The sequence below is a fragment of the Chamaea fasciata genome, unplaced genomic scaffold (assembly GCF_029207755.1).
Source record: "Chamaea fasciata isolate MVZ Bird 193981 ecotype frontalis unplaced genomic scaffold, bChaFas1.0.hap1 SCAF_7, whole genome shotgun sequence".
In the NCBI taxonomy this organism is placed as follows: Eukaryota; Metazoa; Chordata; class Aves; order Passeriformes; family Sylviidae; genus Chamaea; species Chamaea fasciata.
In genome coordinates, this window is record NW_027094092.1 from 50,945,580 (window position 1) to 50,963,358 (window position 17,779).

Sequence of the window (17,779 nt, forward strand, 5' to 3'; positions counted from 1 at the left end):
ACCTTCAGCAACCTCATCACAAATTATGTGGATGAGTTTCTCCAAGCCACTGTCACTTGGGGGAGACTGCATATCAGATCTGTGGTCTGACACAGTTATTTGTTTATACAAACAATGTATATTGTGCCTCCTAGGAGATTTGGGGTAATTGCTTATAAGAAAGGACTATGAGTTTTGGTTTCAAACAAACAAGGAGGCCCCTTAGATATAAGGGAAGCAGCTTCTTTAGGAGACCCTCTCTATCTGAAGTGAGCTTAGATTCATCGGTGGGGTCACTTGGGAAGAGGATGACCTGCTATGGGACAGGGAAAGCATGAGCTGGGATTTGTGCTTGTGAGGCACAGAAGTGGCGGGGGTTCCCTCCCCCTGGTCTTTCAGTAACTCTGTCTCTGATAATTTTTTTTAACATATTAATGATCACTGAAAACAGCAGATATCAGGTACACATTAGCTACCAAGAAAAAAGCATGGCCTTGAATAAAAGGCTACCATGATTGCAACCATGGGCTTTGTTGCGGTCGCATTTTTGGTGTTGTTATTGTAGTATATTTTTCTTGGTATGGAGCTGCAGTGGGCAGCAAACCTTGACAAGCCAGTGGTGAAAAAGCTCTGTAGGGTATCAAATCTATGGGCTTGATTTTTGCAACATTTATTCTGGTGGCATAGGTTACTACATGAAAAATAAGTGTTATATTGGCATGAGTATTTAAACTTTGCAGAGAAATTGAAACAAAAATGTGAAGTATTTATGTGGAAAATGACGCCTACTGCTTTGCTCTTCATCTCCTGCATGTTCTGTGCCATACCTGGTTGCCTCCCTTGCAGACCCATAGGCACGTTCCCCAGAGGCCTCATACAACCTTGCAGTGTAGGCACTGCCCAGAGTCCACCTTCTCAGCCACACTGCCTGCACCTTCCCAGAACCACCCCTGCACACACAGACTGGCTCCAGCTCCACGTCCCTTCACAGCAGGGATGCGGATGGTGGGTCTCAGGGAGTGATGGGAGTGATGTTAACTGGGACACAGACATGCAGAGGGATGGAGGGGGCCAGAAGCCTTCACTGTTCTAGACATCATGTGCACACATGCACCAACTGCCTGAAAACCCACTGCTTGCTGTGGGATTACATGGTTGTTTTGGGGGTTTTTGTGCCTAAACTGGGTGATGCAGACCTTGGAGAGATCAGTGGGAGATGATCCACAGAGAGTCAGAGTGAAGAACCCTTATCCTTGAGAAATGGGAAACAAATTATGGTGACCTATGTATGGAAGACCTGAGAACCAACTGCATAATTTTGTCCTGTATCATGCCAGATCCTTGAGGATATTCAAGTGATACCAATTTCAACATAATCTTTTTTCTACTGAGTAGTGCACGGGAAGAGGTAGAGAGACATGGAGAGGGGCAAGGGAAGTTCCAGGCTCTGGACCTCGTGAATATCATCACCGTGTGGTTTGGGTTATACAATGGAGTTGGCAGGAGGTGACTGGGAGGAGAAGGGCAGCGGGTTAGGCACGGGACTGGCACGTGGAGTGAGGAGGAGATTTGGATGGGAGAAACACAGGACGTGGAGGCAGCCCAAGGTTCCCAGGGTGGGTGGTATGAAGGTGAGTATGGAGAAAGGACAAACTGAAAGCACGGCACTCGCAGGGACACTCGTGGAGACAAGTGGGAAGGGTGACGGAGCAGGAACCACAGCTACCCTCCGGTGTTAGCTGGAAATGCCATTTCTGCTCCTGCTACCCACAAAAGCACTGGCTGTGTCTCTGCACAGGAACGCACCGTGTCCTCTCCAGGTCTTCAACCTCGGCACTGCCCCGCTCCAGCCGGGAACGGTTCAGGGACACGGCAGGGCCAAGTCCCCGGCACCTGGCACCGGCACGGGGCGCGGCCGCTCCCCGCCCCACCTGCGCCGGGCGGGGGCCCCGGGCAGGGCCGGGGGCTCCCCCCGACACCCGCGGCGGGGGCGGCGCGGAGCGGGGCGGGGCGGGCGGGCGGTGCGGCCCCGCCGCGCGTGGGAGCGGAGCGGAGCGGCGCGGGGCGGGCGGCGGCGGCGGCGGCGCTTTGTCCTGCCCACACACACAGACACAGGCAGCGCAGCCGGGCGGGAGCCGGCAACATGGCCGGGCCGGCGGAGGGGCTGCCCGGCGCCGCGCTGCCCGGCTAGCGCACAGGGGCCCGGCGCTGCCGCTGGGGCGGCGCCGCCGCCGGAGCCCCCCACCCCGTCCCGCCGCCGCCGCCACCCCCTGGTCCCGGCCCCGGCCCCGGTCCCGGCCCTGGCCGCCGCCGCGCCCCGCCGGGAAGATGAGGTGAGCGCGGGCGGGGGGGATGCGCCGAGCGGGCAAGGCGGGCGCGGAGCTCCCGCCGAGGGGTGGGGGGACCTCGGGTGCCCCGCGGTGGTGTCACGCCGTGGGGGGTGGGGATTTCCTGTGCCAGTGGAAGGCGGAGGAGAGGTTAAGCAATGCGGCGCTTCCTAGTCCTTCACCGGATGGATAGCACGAGTGGGTGGTGACGTTTTTTGGCATGTTTGACTGTCAGCGCCTAAATCCATCTGACAGATTATCTGGCGCTTACAAAAGGCTGTAAGCGCCTGTGAAACTGCGGCGGTGTGCAGCCGGGATGTGCTCGGTGCTGCCGTGCCCTGCAGCCGGGATGTGCCCGGTGCTGCCGTGCCCTGCAGCCGGGATGTGCCCGGTGATGTGCTCGGTGCTGCCGTGCCCTGCAGCCGGGATGTGCTCGGTGCTGCCGTGCCCTGCAGCCGGGATGTGCCCGGTGATGTGCCCGGTGCTGCCGTGCCCTGCAGCCGGGATGTGCCCGGTGATGCCGTGCCCTGCGGCCGGGATGTGCCCGGTGATGCTGTGTCCTGCAGCCGGGATGTGCCCGGTGCTGCCGTGCCCTGCAGCCGGGATGTGCCCGGTGCTGCCGTGCCCTGCCACTGGTATCTGCCCGGTGACGCCGGGCCCCGCAGCCAGGATCCGCCCGGTAGTGCCGGGCCGTGCAGCCCGGGGGGACGGTGAGAGCTTTGCCGGGCGAAGGACTCCCGGACGGAGAGGGCGGTGTGCGAGGAAGGGAACGAGGAGTTCACCGGAGAAGCGGAGATGGGAAATTTCTCAAGAGCACCCAGCATGGGCCGTGCCGGATCTCCCAGTCTCCCTCTCCTCAGGCAGCGGGTGCTAGAGCCGTAGTTTTCGCGAGGTCAGTTTGTCAGTTGTCAACAGGAAGGGCAAAAAAGCCCCACCAGCCTAATTTCCTGGAGGAAGGATGGAGGGGAAATGTTACTTGGTTTGGTTTATGCTCGTCCAAACATCTCTTCCCTCATTTATTCGAGTTTTCTTGAGCTGTCGGTATCTCGGAGCAACCCAGCCCCTTGATTCATCTTTAATACTAGTGAATTTTTCCACTTAATTGTTATCTTTAGCAAAATAAAATTGTTTTGGGAAACCTTAAAAATGGAAATAACAGTTTGAAGCTAGATATCTTTCTGTGGCACCTGATTCCTGAATTGCAGGGTTGGAATTGCTCCTAGCAAGTGCAGTGGGAGTCCAGAAAAGCCTTTGCCTGCAATTGCAGTTACATTTACTCCTGGCACTGTCACGTGTGTTGAAGACTTGGAGCTGCATCGATTTTTTTTTTTTTTGCCATTTGCATTACCATTGGTTTTTCTCACTTGCTTAAAATTGCTTTCTTGGGGAGGGCCAAAAGCACACAAGCCTGCTGTGTCGTGTGTCTGGTGGTCATGCATCTCTCTGGTCTCCACACAAAAGGTGTGTCTGTCACATCAGTCTCACCTGGTCTGATCAGCATGCGAGCCAGAGACCTCCAGGGGGAAGTCATCAAACACAACAGATGGTAGGGAAGTTTTCCCTTGCTCCCTCCTGCTCACTTAGCAGCCCAGTTGGGAGAACTCTTGCCCCGTGAAGAAGGGTTCCTAGAGTTCTTTCCCCGGGAAGAAGGAAAGTTGACTTACTGGCTCATAAGCCCATCTTCCACCCCAAGGAGGCACCATGGGCAGATTAGAAGGCTGCAACAGGGTTGGGTTTCTCCCATTGAAGATGTTCTGCTCCACCTGAACTTCCACATTTGGTGTTTGCACTTTTTTGTTGGAAGAAGGAATAGGGGAGAGAGACCCGCCCACTAGACAGACCGTGAATTAAGGTGTCATAATGTACCCAAAGTAATCCCCTGCAGGAGAGCTAGGGCACTCTCAGAGGAGGTCAGCCACAGGGTGTTTTGGAAGGAAAAAGCAGCTTAACTCCAGGAGAGGCTCCAGAACTTCCCCATATCCTCACTTCAGACAATGATGGATGGGGTGCTTCTCTAGGTTGCACCCCCAGACTGCCTCTGCTCTACGTGAGGCAGCCGGAGCTGGTCTGTTTGTGCTGCTGGGCATGTCCTTGTGCAGCTGCCCTTTCCTGCTTTCCCCACGTGACGCTTGGCATCTGCAGGTGGATCACAAAGTAGTCTTTTGTTATAAATACCACTTTCATACTTAATGTACGTTATTATTTTGTTTGATTTTTTTAATGGATTCCTGTTTTTAAAGGCTTCCATTACAGATTTTTTTCACTTGCATGTACAGACATTACTGAATAGGTTGTACTTGTCAGTAAATATATGCCTGTAAATCACCTAAAACATTTTCCAATAACAATTCTTATTTAATAAATACAGGCTGTATAATTCCAAAATACCCTGGCAGGCTATATAATCATTTAATAAAAACCTCCTTGAAACATTTGCTTAGCCATGTGTGTTTTATTTATGTCGCTTTTTGTGGTGAATAGATTGCAGTGCTATTCTTTGCACTATTGCATTTATGTGATGGTTTCCATTTTTTGATAATTCCTTATGTCTTCACTTCAAAGGTATGAAGTGTGTGAATAGTGGGTGTACCAGACACCTTAGTAATAAAACAGATTATAATAGATGTTCTGCCTCAAAAATGTATTAGGATCCCTGTGTGGAAAAAGTTAAAGTGCAGTGGTATTATTATTATTTTTTAGAACACGAAAATACTGCTTTAGTACAACAAATGTAGCAGTTATTTGACAGCAGATATTCATTTATTCTTAGAAGCAACAGAATTAGCTCATGTTTGGGAAAATGTCTATAAATATCGCTGAAGGTGAAAATAAAAATTTTACATTCTGTAAACAGAGATGTAACCTGTAATTTCTTAGTCATACCTGTAGTTTATAAGGCATCTGTGTTTCAGTGATCGCTATTCTTAAAAATAAAAACCAGACATAGCATTTTGGGTGTAGCCCTGAAAAAAATCCATCTCTCTTTTTGTCGTGGCTGTAGTGAATGTGCATTTGCCCTCTGTGCTGTGCTCCTGAGGCAATGATGGTGGGCCTCCCACTTTAAACACTTAGTTTTTTTCTAAACAAAACATGCAGTTAATATCTGGAGATGGAACCAGCCTCTAAACAGGATTTTTCAGATTAAAACTATACCTCCTTACTTTTTTTTTGTGGTAGCACATGCTTTAATCCAAGCCAAAGACATGAGTTCAGCACAGAAATTATGGGGGAAAACAGTGTCACTGAGGACCTTAAAGTTTAGCAAAAGTCAGCCTTTTTGTTCTGGGGTTTTTGTGTAGCTATCAACTGGAAATCTGAAAAAGATGTTGTATTTAGCTCTAATTTTAATGGATGGATCACCATGTTGAGAAAAAAGGACTGAATATGCATAGTACAAACCTGTTTTAATAACAGCAAGGTATATACATTATGCTTCTTAATCCTTTTGTTTTCAGACATAAGCAAGCAAACTCTTTACATTTAGACCAACAAACACAATGAATCGAGCGTTTCACTGTCCTCCCCATTTTCTGTTCATTTCTGTTATCATGAGATAACTCAGGAGTCTTGCCAACTCTTTCAGTTTGCATGGAGGGTAACTGGAGTTTTATGTATGCAGTGTTATTTTCTAACTTTTCCCTATTTACCTTTTCTTTCTGTTTACATCTGTAAAAAACAAGAGAGAACATGATGGTTTTATTTATAATGTCATGAAAATTGGGGTTACCAACCTCACTGGACTGATAGACTTTGTAGCTCAGCGTTTCCAGTAGAAAAGCAGGAGCACACCCTGAGATGGATAATAAAATCAAGCTGGCTATAAAATATCATTTCACCTTGTCACTTAGTAATTGATTTCTGAGCTGGAGCAATATGCCTGTAACGTAGCTAATTTTTGTTTAATTTGAAGGCTCTGTCCTGCCATGTTCTGACTCCTGCTGTGCCGTGGCATTGTAGTTCCTGTGGTCAGTTGGGAGCTGTCAGACCACCCTCCACAGCCCTGCCTTTGGATATGTTTAGGTTTGCAGCCTTTCAAGCTGAACCTGTGCCGCGCAGTTCTGCCAGTGTCTCTTGAAAGGAAAACACCCGGCCCTTTGCCTGGCATGGTTTGGTCAGCAAAATCCCAGGTGTGGGTACTCTGCTGCTGACAGAAAATTGCTTTTGTTAGCTCAGCCTTGATCTTTAGAGGGCTAGGTAAGCTCTAGCTGCAGACAAACCCATTGTCAGGAGATTTTGGGCCTCTACTGAAGGTTGTACCATGCTGGCTGTGGCCATGCAAAGGCAGCAGTGGTGTTCCATTGGGAACAGGCAACGCTGGGTTTCCATCAGCATACCCCGACTGTCAGGCTGTGGAACAGCAGGCCAGCTGTGCCTCTCTCATACTGTCATTCTGTATACTTTCAACATTTTTCCACCGCTCTGAAATAAAGCATAGATCCTGGACATCTTTTTGTGCATTCCCTCATTTTTTGGGTATCTTGGCTTGTATTTTGTAGTGCTATAACTGAGGCTGAAGATAATCTTTCAAATGTGCACAGGTCTGTTTTACTCAGTGCGGTGGGTTTGTGTGGTGTGTCCTTTCTCTCTGTCCTGGGTCGCTCTGACCATGTTAAACAACAGATACACTAATGCAGAACAACTCCATTAAAGTGTGCCACAGTTAAAGGTGTCTGCATAGTCTGTCTGCACTTGGCTGGCTACTTCTTTGGGCAATACAGTGCTTCTCTCTTTTGAAGTATTTTACTTTAAATATTTGTATTTCTTGTGAGAAATCATAGAAGTGTCTTTCCAAAGTGCAAACACAATTCAGTTTCAAGTAATTTCCTGTATCTTGCAAGTTTTGTGATTTGTTTCCTCTTTCTTCTGTTATAATTTCACTCATTTCTGAGCACTGTGTAAGGAGCAGTATGGAACCTCTTTAGAAAATATTTCTAAAACTGTTGCCAAAATGAAATTAATTATAACTAATTTTTGAATCCTAATAATTACAGAAATGAAATAAAATAAGTTGAAATAAAATAAGTTGAACGAGCTGAAGGTTTTCTTTTTTTGAGGAGGCTGTTATTTATATTTCAGGGTTCTTTGTGGAATCAGAACCATAGTATCATCACATCCAGACTTTATTTGCATTCGAGAAAATCTCACTGATATTTTGGTAAGCAACAAAAGCTGCCCTGGCTGTACATTGGTATTGCCCCCACATACTTTTTGTTTTCTTCATAGTCATTGCAGAACTCTAGGGATCCACAGTGCTTCCCCTGCTTTTTCTTTTTCTCATCCTTGTGGCCTGTACTCAGTTTCTCAGGAGCAGGGAGGAGAGGTGGAGTAACTGTACCACCGTTCTTTCGTCTGGGCCTGTTGTTTGCCCTCAGGCAGACTTTGTCTGCAGTCATCTACCCAAGACTTCCATTTCATCTGCTTTTTGATCTAATGTGCCATAATGAGGGGAAGTGACCGAAAACCACCATGGCACGCTTGATGGGCGCACTGGCAAAGCCCTTGTCCCTGTCACAGTGCAGCCCAGGGAGAAGACACCAGACCTCCAGACAGGCTGCCAGGGTGCGAGTCATGGCAGCACACAACCCTGCTTGGGTTAATCTGCCTTGTTCCTACTTAGCCCACGGGAAGCTTTGCAGGGTAAGGGCAGGCTGTTTCCCAGTCCCTGGGCTGCTGGGGACATCTTTGCCCTGCGCTGTAGGAACCTCGTGGTTCATCCAGCGCATTTTTCCTGTGACAGCTCCGCGTTCATGGGTGTGTGTGTGCACATTACCCGGTAATGCTCAAAGTGTGTTTCAGTCCAGGTTGTAACCTTGTGAAACTGAAAACAGCTCAATTATTTTTTCCCCCCATCTCTGGTGTATTTAGCTCTGCAGAATGCTTCTTCCTGTGAGACTTTGTATTTTTGCATTGAGCAAATGCTTGGAATATTACTGACAGTCTTTCCAAAACTATTCATCATTTGAGAGCTGTAGAAGCGTGACTATCTTTATTAGTCAGAGAAGACAGAGTGGGCAAGTCCTAACCAAAAATTTGAGCCTGGAAACTTTCACATTTCTGACTATCCAGAGTGCCATTCTGTAATACCACAACAACCAGTGAAGCATTACATTTCACTGGATATGTCACTGTCCTGAAGTCGTAGAGACATGTGGCCACCAGAAACTTTTGACTTTCCTTCCTGATGCAGGCATCCAAGTCTTGCATTTGTTTCAAGTTCAGTGTTAGTTTATATATTTCTCCTGAGTTCCCATTCTTGTTCCCCTCAGCTGTGTCAATTTAGCCACTTGTGGTTTGGTAGAATGAGTTGGGTCATGAAGCCTTTACATAGAAAGATGGAAGAAAAGAAAATTCACTTTCCATATGCAAAGGGTGTATATATAAGGTAGGTTGTAACAGTGCTCCCTGACACCAGAAATGCTCAAGAAACCATTTCTTCGGGGATTGCTATTACCACAAACTAAAATACTTCTGTTACTGAGGTGCTGGTCCTACTCTTCCTCTTCTGTTCTGCAGATCCTTCCACTGCAGGCTCCCAACTGCTTTGAGGTAGAAATTGTGTGGCCTAGCTGTTAGTATGGATGAGCATTTTCTAACTACCAAACATGTTCCCTGTCCAAAAAAGGTATTTTTTACCTGAGTTCATGATGGAGGTGTTTTTACCTGCCCTGAGTTTTATCAGTTATACAGTTTATCAGGAATTATAAACAGTTATACTGTTTATCGGGAATTAAACACCTTTCTTAAATCACTGAGCCTCCCTCCCTGACTGAACTTCCTGTGGGATTTCATGTGGTCACAGTCAGCAGTGGGGGTGGACCTGTTCTGTTCAATCACAGAATGATTTGGGTTGGCAGGGACTTTAAAAATCACTCCAGCAGGTCCCTGTCCTTCCTGTGGTGGGGACCCCAGAGCTGGATGCAGCACTGGGGGTGGGGTCTCATCAGAGTGAAGTAGAGAGGCAGGATCACCTCCCTCTACCTGCTGGCCAACCCTTTCTTGATGCAGCCCAGGATTCAGTTGGCTTTCTGGGCTGTGAGCACACATTGCTGGCTCTTGTCCGTGTGCTGGTTTGTTCTGTGGAAGCTCCTCACCACTGAGTTCGATCTCATTTAGGTGAGCAGTTCATTTCCCAGGCAGTAGGTGTCATTCCTGTAACTTGAGATCTCACAGTTGTATTTCTGTCATTCTTCAGCTTCACATAGGTGTCAGGATAGATAGACATCTTTTTTCCCTGAAAAGAGAGTAAAAGAGAAGAAAAAGAAGAAAGCAAGCTGTGTAGTACTGTGACTCATACTGTGCCGTGGGTGCAGGCACAGGGAGATGCTCCAGCAGTTTGTGTTTCTGCAGCAAGGCTGGTCAGACCCCGTCCTTGTTGTTGGGGTGAACTCCATGGTGCAGGCATGCTGTACTTCCTCAGCTGCTCTGCAGCTGCTAAATCTCTTAACCTTTTTGGCATCATTGCTTTATCTGCTGGAGGATGACAGTTCTTACCTGAGAGAGAATTAAGATGATTAAGTAGCTGGGTCTCAGTCTAGCACAGGATTTAAGGCTTAAATTTGGTCCTGTTGAAGTCCTTGCTATGCTAGATTGGAGTCTCCTGTTCAAAAAGCATTTCCAAGGAAGACAACCATCCTTGTAGTAAATGCTAAGGTTACGGCAAATTCATTGTGTATGGCCATCCATTCATTCCTTCCTCCCCTTTCTCCTCTTCCCATTCCCATCATTCGCTGCTTCTTAGCCAGCATGTGTGTAGCTTCCTTCCTTTATCCCTTGTCAGTAAGCCACTCCCTCAGTAATGAGGAGATCTAGAAAATACAGTGAAATGGCATTAACAAGAAGCAGGGCCGTGGCCACCATAATCCCTTTAATTGCATGCTGAATGCTTTTCTTTCCACAGCTGTCCACGGTGCAGGAGCTTGGCTGCAGCCAGGTTCCGAGGGTGTGTGTTTGCATGCAACAGGAACAGCAAAACACACCCAGGGCTGCTGAATGCTCATCAGGAAAGGACAGCTTAAATAAGTAAATTCATGTGTAAGAGCTGTAATTGGAAATGACTGTTACGTGTGTGCTGGATGAATAGGAATATTTCTTCAGCACTGAACAGACTAGCATTGCTCAATTCATGGTTCATGGTCCAGGGGACATCAAAAGAGAGATCAAAAAATGCCTACAAAGGTTTTAAAAATCAGAAACAAAGCAGTTTAAAATCATCCCTGTATGCACATATTTCATGCAGTTTGTATGTGTGTACCTATTCCTGTTAGCTTCTTATTGTTCTTATTACCCACTTAAAATACTTTTGATACTACAATCATTTTATTACATGGCTATGTTTTGTCTGTCATTCTAGTTCCCACCTGCCAAATGGTAGTGGGATTTGAGATAATTTTTGAATTTCTTTTTGAAAAGGATTTGTGATTTAAAATGAGAGAAATACTGGACAAGTATATTTTGACAGAATGAGGTAACTTTACGATTGACTTCGTAATGAATTAGTGTTGAGTGCTGAACACATTTGCATGCTAATCTTTCTTTTAATTAACTAAATACATCACCTAGGTGAATGTAAGTCAGTTTCTGATCCCACAGCTGTTATGTTGAGAAGTAAGGGTTGTATCATCCAATTAAAGCAGCCTTCTCAGACAACTAATTTTTTTGACTATTCAGTAAGTAGAACAGAGAAAACGTGGACTTGTATGTTCATTTTACCTGTATGCTTAATAAAATGTCCTTTATTTGTTCCTCTCTGTTGTTTTGCTTGTCTGGTAGTAAGAATCATCTTTGAGTAGGTGGAACAAGGAGTTACATCTCTCCATCACCCTTTGGCACGTGCAGTACTGTCCATTGGAGGTGCTGCTTTGTCAGCTGTCACCAACGTGATCCACAACACACAACACCAGCTCGGATTCCACTGGTAGCCAGCCCAGTGTTGTGATGGATCCTCCCAGAGCCTGACCTGCTGCCCCCTGGCTTTGTGTTTATTTGTTTTAATTGGTACTGAACTGTCTAACATTAGTTCACAGCATACAGAATCACACACAGCTGACTCCAGGGCCGCCGTGGTGAGGGGTGATGCTCAGGGATGTCTGGTTCATCACACACCCAGGAGCAGTCCAGAGGCACTTTGCTGTACCTGCAAGTCAGCCTGGAGCCATCAGCCTCCCTCCTTGGGGATTCCAGCTGCCCACAGCTAATGCTGGAGGCTGATGCTGCGGCATTAAGGGCCTAATCTTGAAAGGACTTGTACACATTCTTGACCTTATTACTGGGAACAGCATCCTTGATGTTTGTGAACCTAATGGCTGTTGTGATGAGGCCACTGACCGTAAGAAGTTTCAGTATACATGCAAGTACTGAAGGGGTTGGGGTCTGATGGAGCAGTGAAGGCTCTCTTCTTCGTTTGAGGGCAGAACTCAGCTGGGGAAATTTGTACCTTTTAGGAGGGGAGACAAAAGTTATTCCTGTCCTCTGTATGGAAGTCCTTGCCTTAACATATACATACAGGAATATAAGCACCTTGTTTAAAATATTCCCTCCACCCCCAGTGAACAATTATTACCTGAAGACCTGTCAGCAAACCAAAAACAACCCCAGCCCTTGGGGGAGCAGAGGAGGTGTGCAGGTGGTACAAGGAGCAGGTTTGCTGGTGAACAGTCTGGAGGGCTGGGGCTGCCAGAGCCATCCTAGTGAGGCAGGTGAGGTGGTCTTTCCCTTTCAGGGGTTCACAAAGAAATGGAAATAAGAAGTGGAAAAAAGATGGTCAGTGTGCTTAGTGTAGCTGAGGAGTGTATGTGTCTTATTGGGGGGGTCCCCCAGGGCTTGTTGTATTGACCCCAGGGAATGCCTCCTCATTTTATATTCCTCAAGATGTGACCCAGGGGTGAGTTGCAAGGGTCTGCTTGTCTCTTCTGTCCTGGCTTGCTAAACAAAAATAGTGCTGGAACTGCATGACTGCAACCCTTTGCAGGAGCTCAAAAAACCTGAGCCAGCATACTATTTTAAAATTTCATGGTATTAAATATGAGAGTGTTACAGAAATAGCAGGGGGGACACTGAGCCAGCAAGCTAGGGAATGTGGAAACAAGTTTGTAAGAGCAGTAAAGGGACACAAGGACATTTCTCAAGCTATGAAGTGTGTTCAGAGGTGTGTGGGGTGAATGCCTTGCATGTGCATTTAGATGTTACTGCTGTCCTGAGTACTAGTGCAGGTCTGGTTTAGTCAGTTCTCCCAGCTTCCAGCTGGCTCAGTCTCCTGAATGAGTTCCCCAAGGAGCTGTGTAAATGTGTCAGCACCGCAGCAGTGGGAGTGTCAGGGAAGGCTGATGCCCCATGACACAGCAGGTCAGCCCAAGTGGAAGTGATGCTCCGTGTCTGACCCTCCTCACAGTGCTCATTTCATCTTTGCAAGAGCTCACATTTAGATCACTGCATGGTCTGATTAACCCCGTGGTTTGCTAAGGACTTCCATGCTAGATTGCCAAAAGAATAGTCCTTTTTCCTCACCCAGTAATGCTTTCTGTGGTCTCCAGTCTCTGATCTCTTTGTCACTTTGGTCAAAGTCTGTCACTGCAACCTCAGTTGCACCCTGATGCCAGCTGTCATCTGTTGTTGCTATCAGGGCCTCTTCATCATCCTTTTGCTTCAGAGGTTTGGACACCTTTTGTGACCCTTAAAAGATGATAATCCTGAGCGGGCATTGCAAAACAAACAACACAGCTAAAGGTTCCCTGAAAAACTATTTAAAGGTATGCCTGGATATTAAAGGTTAAGCCTGACCTTGCTAGAGCCCTTGTCTTCTATTTGAATGCAGTAGGATTATAATCTAATATCAATTTCCATCTCTGATTCCCCAACACCCATCTCAGTATGATAGGCCTGAACTGCAGTTCAGTTTCACAGATGGTACCTGCATCACAGAAAATATTAGATGACTAGTGCCCTAAATACGACAGAGTGCATTTGTCTACACATCTGTGTATGCAAAAAAATCTCTTTAATGGTAAAAAGCATAGTCACATAAGAGGAATGTGCAGGGAGTTTGCTAGAAGACTCAGTGGTGACTTTTTAAGTGTTGGAGCGGGATAAGCAAAATGAGAAGACCTTAAAACTGTGAATAAACATGGCAACTCAATTTAACATGTCTGCCTAAAGAAGCAGGCTTTTATGATTTTTTGTTATTTTATTACAAACAAGAACTTTGATAACCGCTGTGTTTTCCCAACAGTAAAAAACTTGTCAAATATTTTCGTGACCTGCTATTTAAAAAATAACCACATCAAATGCTTCAGCTTCCTTGAGGATTGTCGCATTTTCCTTCGGGACATGCATTTCTCATGGCCCATCAACATCTGTTCAGCTCTGGCAGTGCAGGAGGATGAAGTGAAGACTTCCAGGGTCAGATTTTCTCTCCAGCCTCAGGGCACCAGAGGAACTTTAGTGAAGACAGAGTTGGGAGAGCCTTCATGGACACTGAGCATGCAGCAGCCCTGAGAGTGTGTCCTCAGTGGGATACACAGCCTCGAGTACCCCTTTCCGGGGGGGGTGAATTCATTGGCAGCTCAGAGCTGTTGATTATGGGGGGAATTTTTGCAGCATCTCCCCAGGTTTTTGCTGTCTCTCTCTCTCTCTTCCAAAGCTGTCTGAACAAGGATTTGAAGGAAAACTAATCCAAATCACCAAAAATGTGAATGTAAAGTAAATTAGGTAAACTAAATTAAACCATTGTATATATTATCTGATTCAGCATTCAAGTGACCTTATTTGATTAAGCTTAATTCACATCAAAGTAAATGATACTGAATATGAAATAGGGTTGATTTAATTAATAATGAGTGAGTCTGCAGGGATCTAATATGGTTTGATTCATTACAGAAATGTTAATTCAGATTACCTTTCTAGAGTTTTCTCATGTAAATAAACCTTACAGGACAGGTTATTAGTGAGGCCTAAACTGGTGTAATTATGTGTTTATTCCCCCTTGGCAGTAGGAGGACCTTCCCACTGCTCTCCTCTTGTGGCAGTTCGTGAGCATTTTGTTGTGGGATGTTTCATTAATTTGTTAGTCCAGGCAAAGGAAATTCATCAGTTTTCTGTTGGCCTAGTCACCTTTTCACCTGATTTGTGGTGCTCCACAGGGTGAAGACAGGAGTGTGAATATGTGATCAAGGTGGAGAGGGTGGGAACTCACTTCAGGTCAACCTTTGTGCAAGAGACACGCTGCTTACACCCACACTGTTGGGTTACACAGCACATGGACAGAAGAAATGAGCTTTGCTGGAGTTGCTACAAGGCACATACCACCAATTTTGGTGTTCTTGGTGTTTAGGTACAACTGTGACATATTGCTTGGCTTTGGCTTGTACTCTTTCCCTCTGGCTTTTTTGTCTGCTTTGTGCCTCAGTAGTACTACAGAGCATGTGGTTCTGAGCAGCATCACCTGAGCAGCTCATGCCCTCGATACACTCCAGCTCTACTGACCCATTTTCTGACTGCTTTTCTTCCTTTTCGGTTGGTGGCCTTGAAGTTCTGTGAGTGCATTTTTTGCTGTGTGATTAATAAGGGAATGGACTCACCATCATTCTGAAGATGGGATAGCTGGAGTTGCTGAGACCTGCAAGTCTTTGTGTAGGGTGCTTTGTAAGGATGGACTTTGTTTTCAAAGAATTGTGCCAAACAGTGCTGTGATTCAAGTGTAAAACTTGAGCTGAAGCACCTGACCATTTTCAACAATTTGCCAAGTTGAAAATACTGGAGAGACTTGAGGGGTGAATGGTAAATATGAACTAGATACAGTGAAGATTATATAATTCCATATCTTGGTAGTTTTTTGTCTTCATTTCTTTCTCTGAATAGGAGTAAGCTGGTATTTGAAGGTATTTGAAGAATAGAGAAATTTTCCAACACATGTCCTGAACTTTAACAAGAACCCTAACTTTGATGCAAAAGCCTCTGAACTTTGGAAAGTGAGGTGGAATATAATACGGTGCTTCAAAATTAACTTGAGGTCTATCCCCAGAGTACTAGAAAATGCTGGCAGTTCCTGCTAGCATCTTCACACCTTTGAGTTTGAGTTTGCACCAGGAATCATGCCCAAATAGTGGCCAAAGCAGTGCTGTCAGCCTTTAGAATCTTCCTGTGATTATTCGGTTCATTCTTTCTGGAAACCAGGCTTTGAAACCACCGAGCTGTGCCCATCTCATCCTGTCTGAATATCAGCGCACCCAGACACGTAAACAATGTGCCTCTTCAAGAGGCAGTGAAAATCAATGAGGCTTTGAAAAGACATACTCTTTAAAGTCATGCCCGTATTTGGGAACTTGCAAGAAGCTTGGCTGTCACAAGAGAATATATTTGGCTCCATGACAGTTTTCTTTTATGTGGTTCTTCAGTGAAGTAACTCCTGCGTTTGTGCAGTGATAGCTTGCAAGCCTTGTGTCTTTTTCACCCCTTCCCAGGAATATTTGCTTGAGGAAAAACCAGTATGTTAGTTAAAAGAGGCCAAAGACCCCTTTTGACCTCTCTTTGTCCAAAGTATGTAGAGAAAAAGCAGGTTTTTAAAGATAAAATGAAAAATCCCAGGTATTTCAGTGTTCCTGAGCAAACTCACGTGTTTTTATCGTAATTACTTCTCTATACCCTTTTTATTTCTCACTACTTGCTTGTTGAGTGCTGCCTTCTGTTTATGTAAGTGTGGGGTTGTTAGGAATAATCTGGTCTGACATCACACTTCTGATCCTTACATTCCTTGGGAACATTTCCTTTATGTCACTAACACCTTGGGAACTGTGGTGGGATTAAAGAGCCTACATGATAAAGATAAATAATAAACTGAAGGGAGAGTGTCAGAGGCAGAAGCATTTTAGACTTGGAGTTGTTTGGGGAGGAAGAGAGAAGAGAGAGATTATCTCAGCAGCATTTTGAAAGGGTTTCAGAGGAGGTAGTTTAAGGAGAAAGGGGAATTAGAGAAGAAAGGTGTGATTATAACCTAAAAATCACTGTGGCTGTTTCTGAATCCCCTGCCTATATCATATAGAGGTGGAATATAAAATTACTTCAGAGACTTAATCTGCACAGTTTAGTGAATTCTGAAGGAAGAAGGGCCTTCAGGCCACACTGATGTTGGAGACCTGGGGCACAGTGATGGGCAGCGCCATATGGATCTGTCACAACATGGATACCAAAATGGACACCCTCAAGCATCAACAACACCCTTAAATAATTATAAGTTTTGGGGAAGTTGAGAAGTCAGGAGAAGAGGGTGAGGTCAACACAGTCTGGCTGTGGGACAAGTACCTATCCTTCGGATTTTGCTCCCTACAAAATACCCTTCTCCTCAGGATATTGAATCCTCTCCTCCAGCATCCTTGCTGGGTTTCCCTTGACCTGTTCTTGCCATTCCTGTGTTTGTAGTGACCCAACACACATTTCAGCTCTCTTCTGCTCTGCCCAGTGCTTTTCTGTTCCTGAGGAGGTGGGGAGGCAGCTGCACAGGCTGGGCTCTCTTTCCAGCCCTGCACTGCGGTGACAGAGGTATTATCTGGCTGAGTGCTGGTGTGTCTTTAGAGAAAGGGCAGGGGAAGAGGGTAAAGTGCCTGGAGCAGAGGCAACCCAAGAGTCCAGCATAGTACTAATGTCACTTAATATTGTGCATCTAATACCAGCCTGAGATAGCAAAAGGGGCGGTGCCCATGGCAGTGGATGGAAAAGGAAGATCTGTGGAACTTGAGAGAGCTTGAGCTATTTGAGCCAGTGTGGGGAATGCATCTAGGAATGTGAGGCTGGAAGGAGCAGTGTCAGGCTGATGTGCAGTGCCCTGAGAGAGAAATGTGAGTTAAAAATGTTGAGGAGTAGGGATTCTTGTCTGTGGCTGAAAACTTAGAAGGAATTTCGGGAGCAAGGGAAATAATTTTTGGATAGTATTTGATGGTTTGTGATCATTTCTCATTTTATGAGACTTGTGAATTAATCTCCAGAGCCTTGCAATTTCTGTCTTCCCTTTCAAGGTCGCTGGGATGCACTGGTTACTCTGTAGCTTTCATTCATTAGAAATTAGCTAAGTTGGGATTTGACTATGATGTTTATTGGGGATGACCTGAACCATTTGCTTCAGGAAGTCATTCATACTTGAAAAGACAAATGCATCTCATGTTAAAGGACAGGTCATGCTCACCTCTCTTTCCCTCCAAAGATGAGGGAAGTAGGATTTGACTCATGAACAAATACTTAATAGCTGAAGATACAAGTCAGTTGTCTGAACTCAATTGGTGCTATTTCAAATGACCTGGAGTATCCAAGTGCTGGATGTGTGGCTGATGGCCATGACCAGAGCCCAGCTGGATGCCGGACACTACACATGCTTGGATCCCTGGATTTGAACCCCAAGCAATGCTAGGCAGGATGGCAGTGGGAATACACAATGTTTCAGCTGTGAGCACTGCTGGGAGGGAAAAGCTTTTGCTTGCTGCAGTTTGCTG

At 46.0% G+C, this 17,779-nt stretch overlaps 1 protein-coding gene across 1 annotated transcript in view; it reads left to right on the forward strand.

Moving 5' to 3' along the window:
• The first annotated feature begins 2,073 nt into the window (after positions 1-2,073).
• Positions 2,074-17,779, forward strand: part of EVL (Enah/Vasp-like) — a 144,101-nt gene continuing 128,395 nt past the window's right edge. Inside the window, exon 1 of the mRNA XM_066188798.1 lies at positions 2,074-2,312. Coding sequence (XP_066044895.1) covers positions 2,308-2,312 — 5 coding nt within the window. The 5' untranslated portion in view covers positions 2,074-2,307. The remainder of the gene's footprint in view (positions 2,313-17,779) is intronic.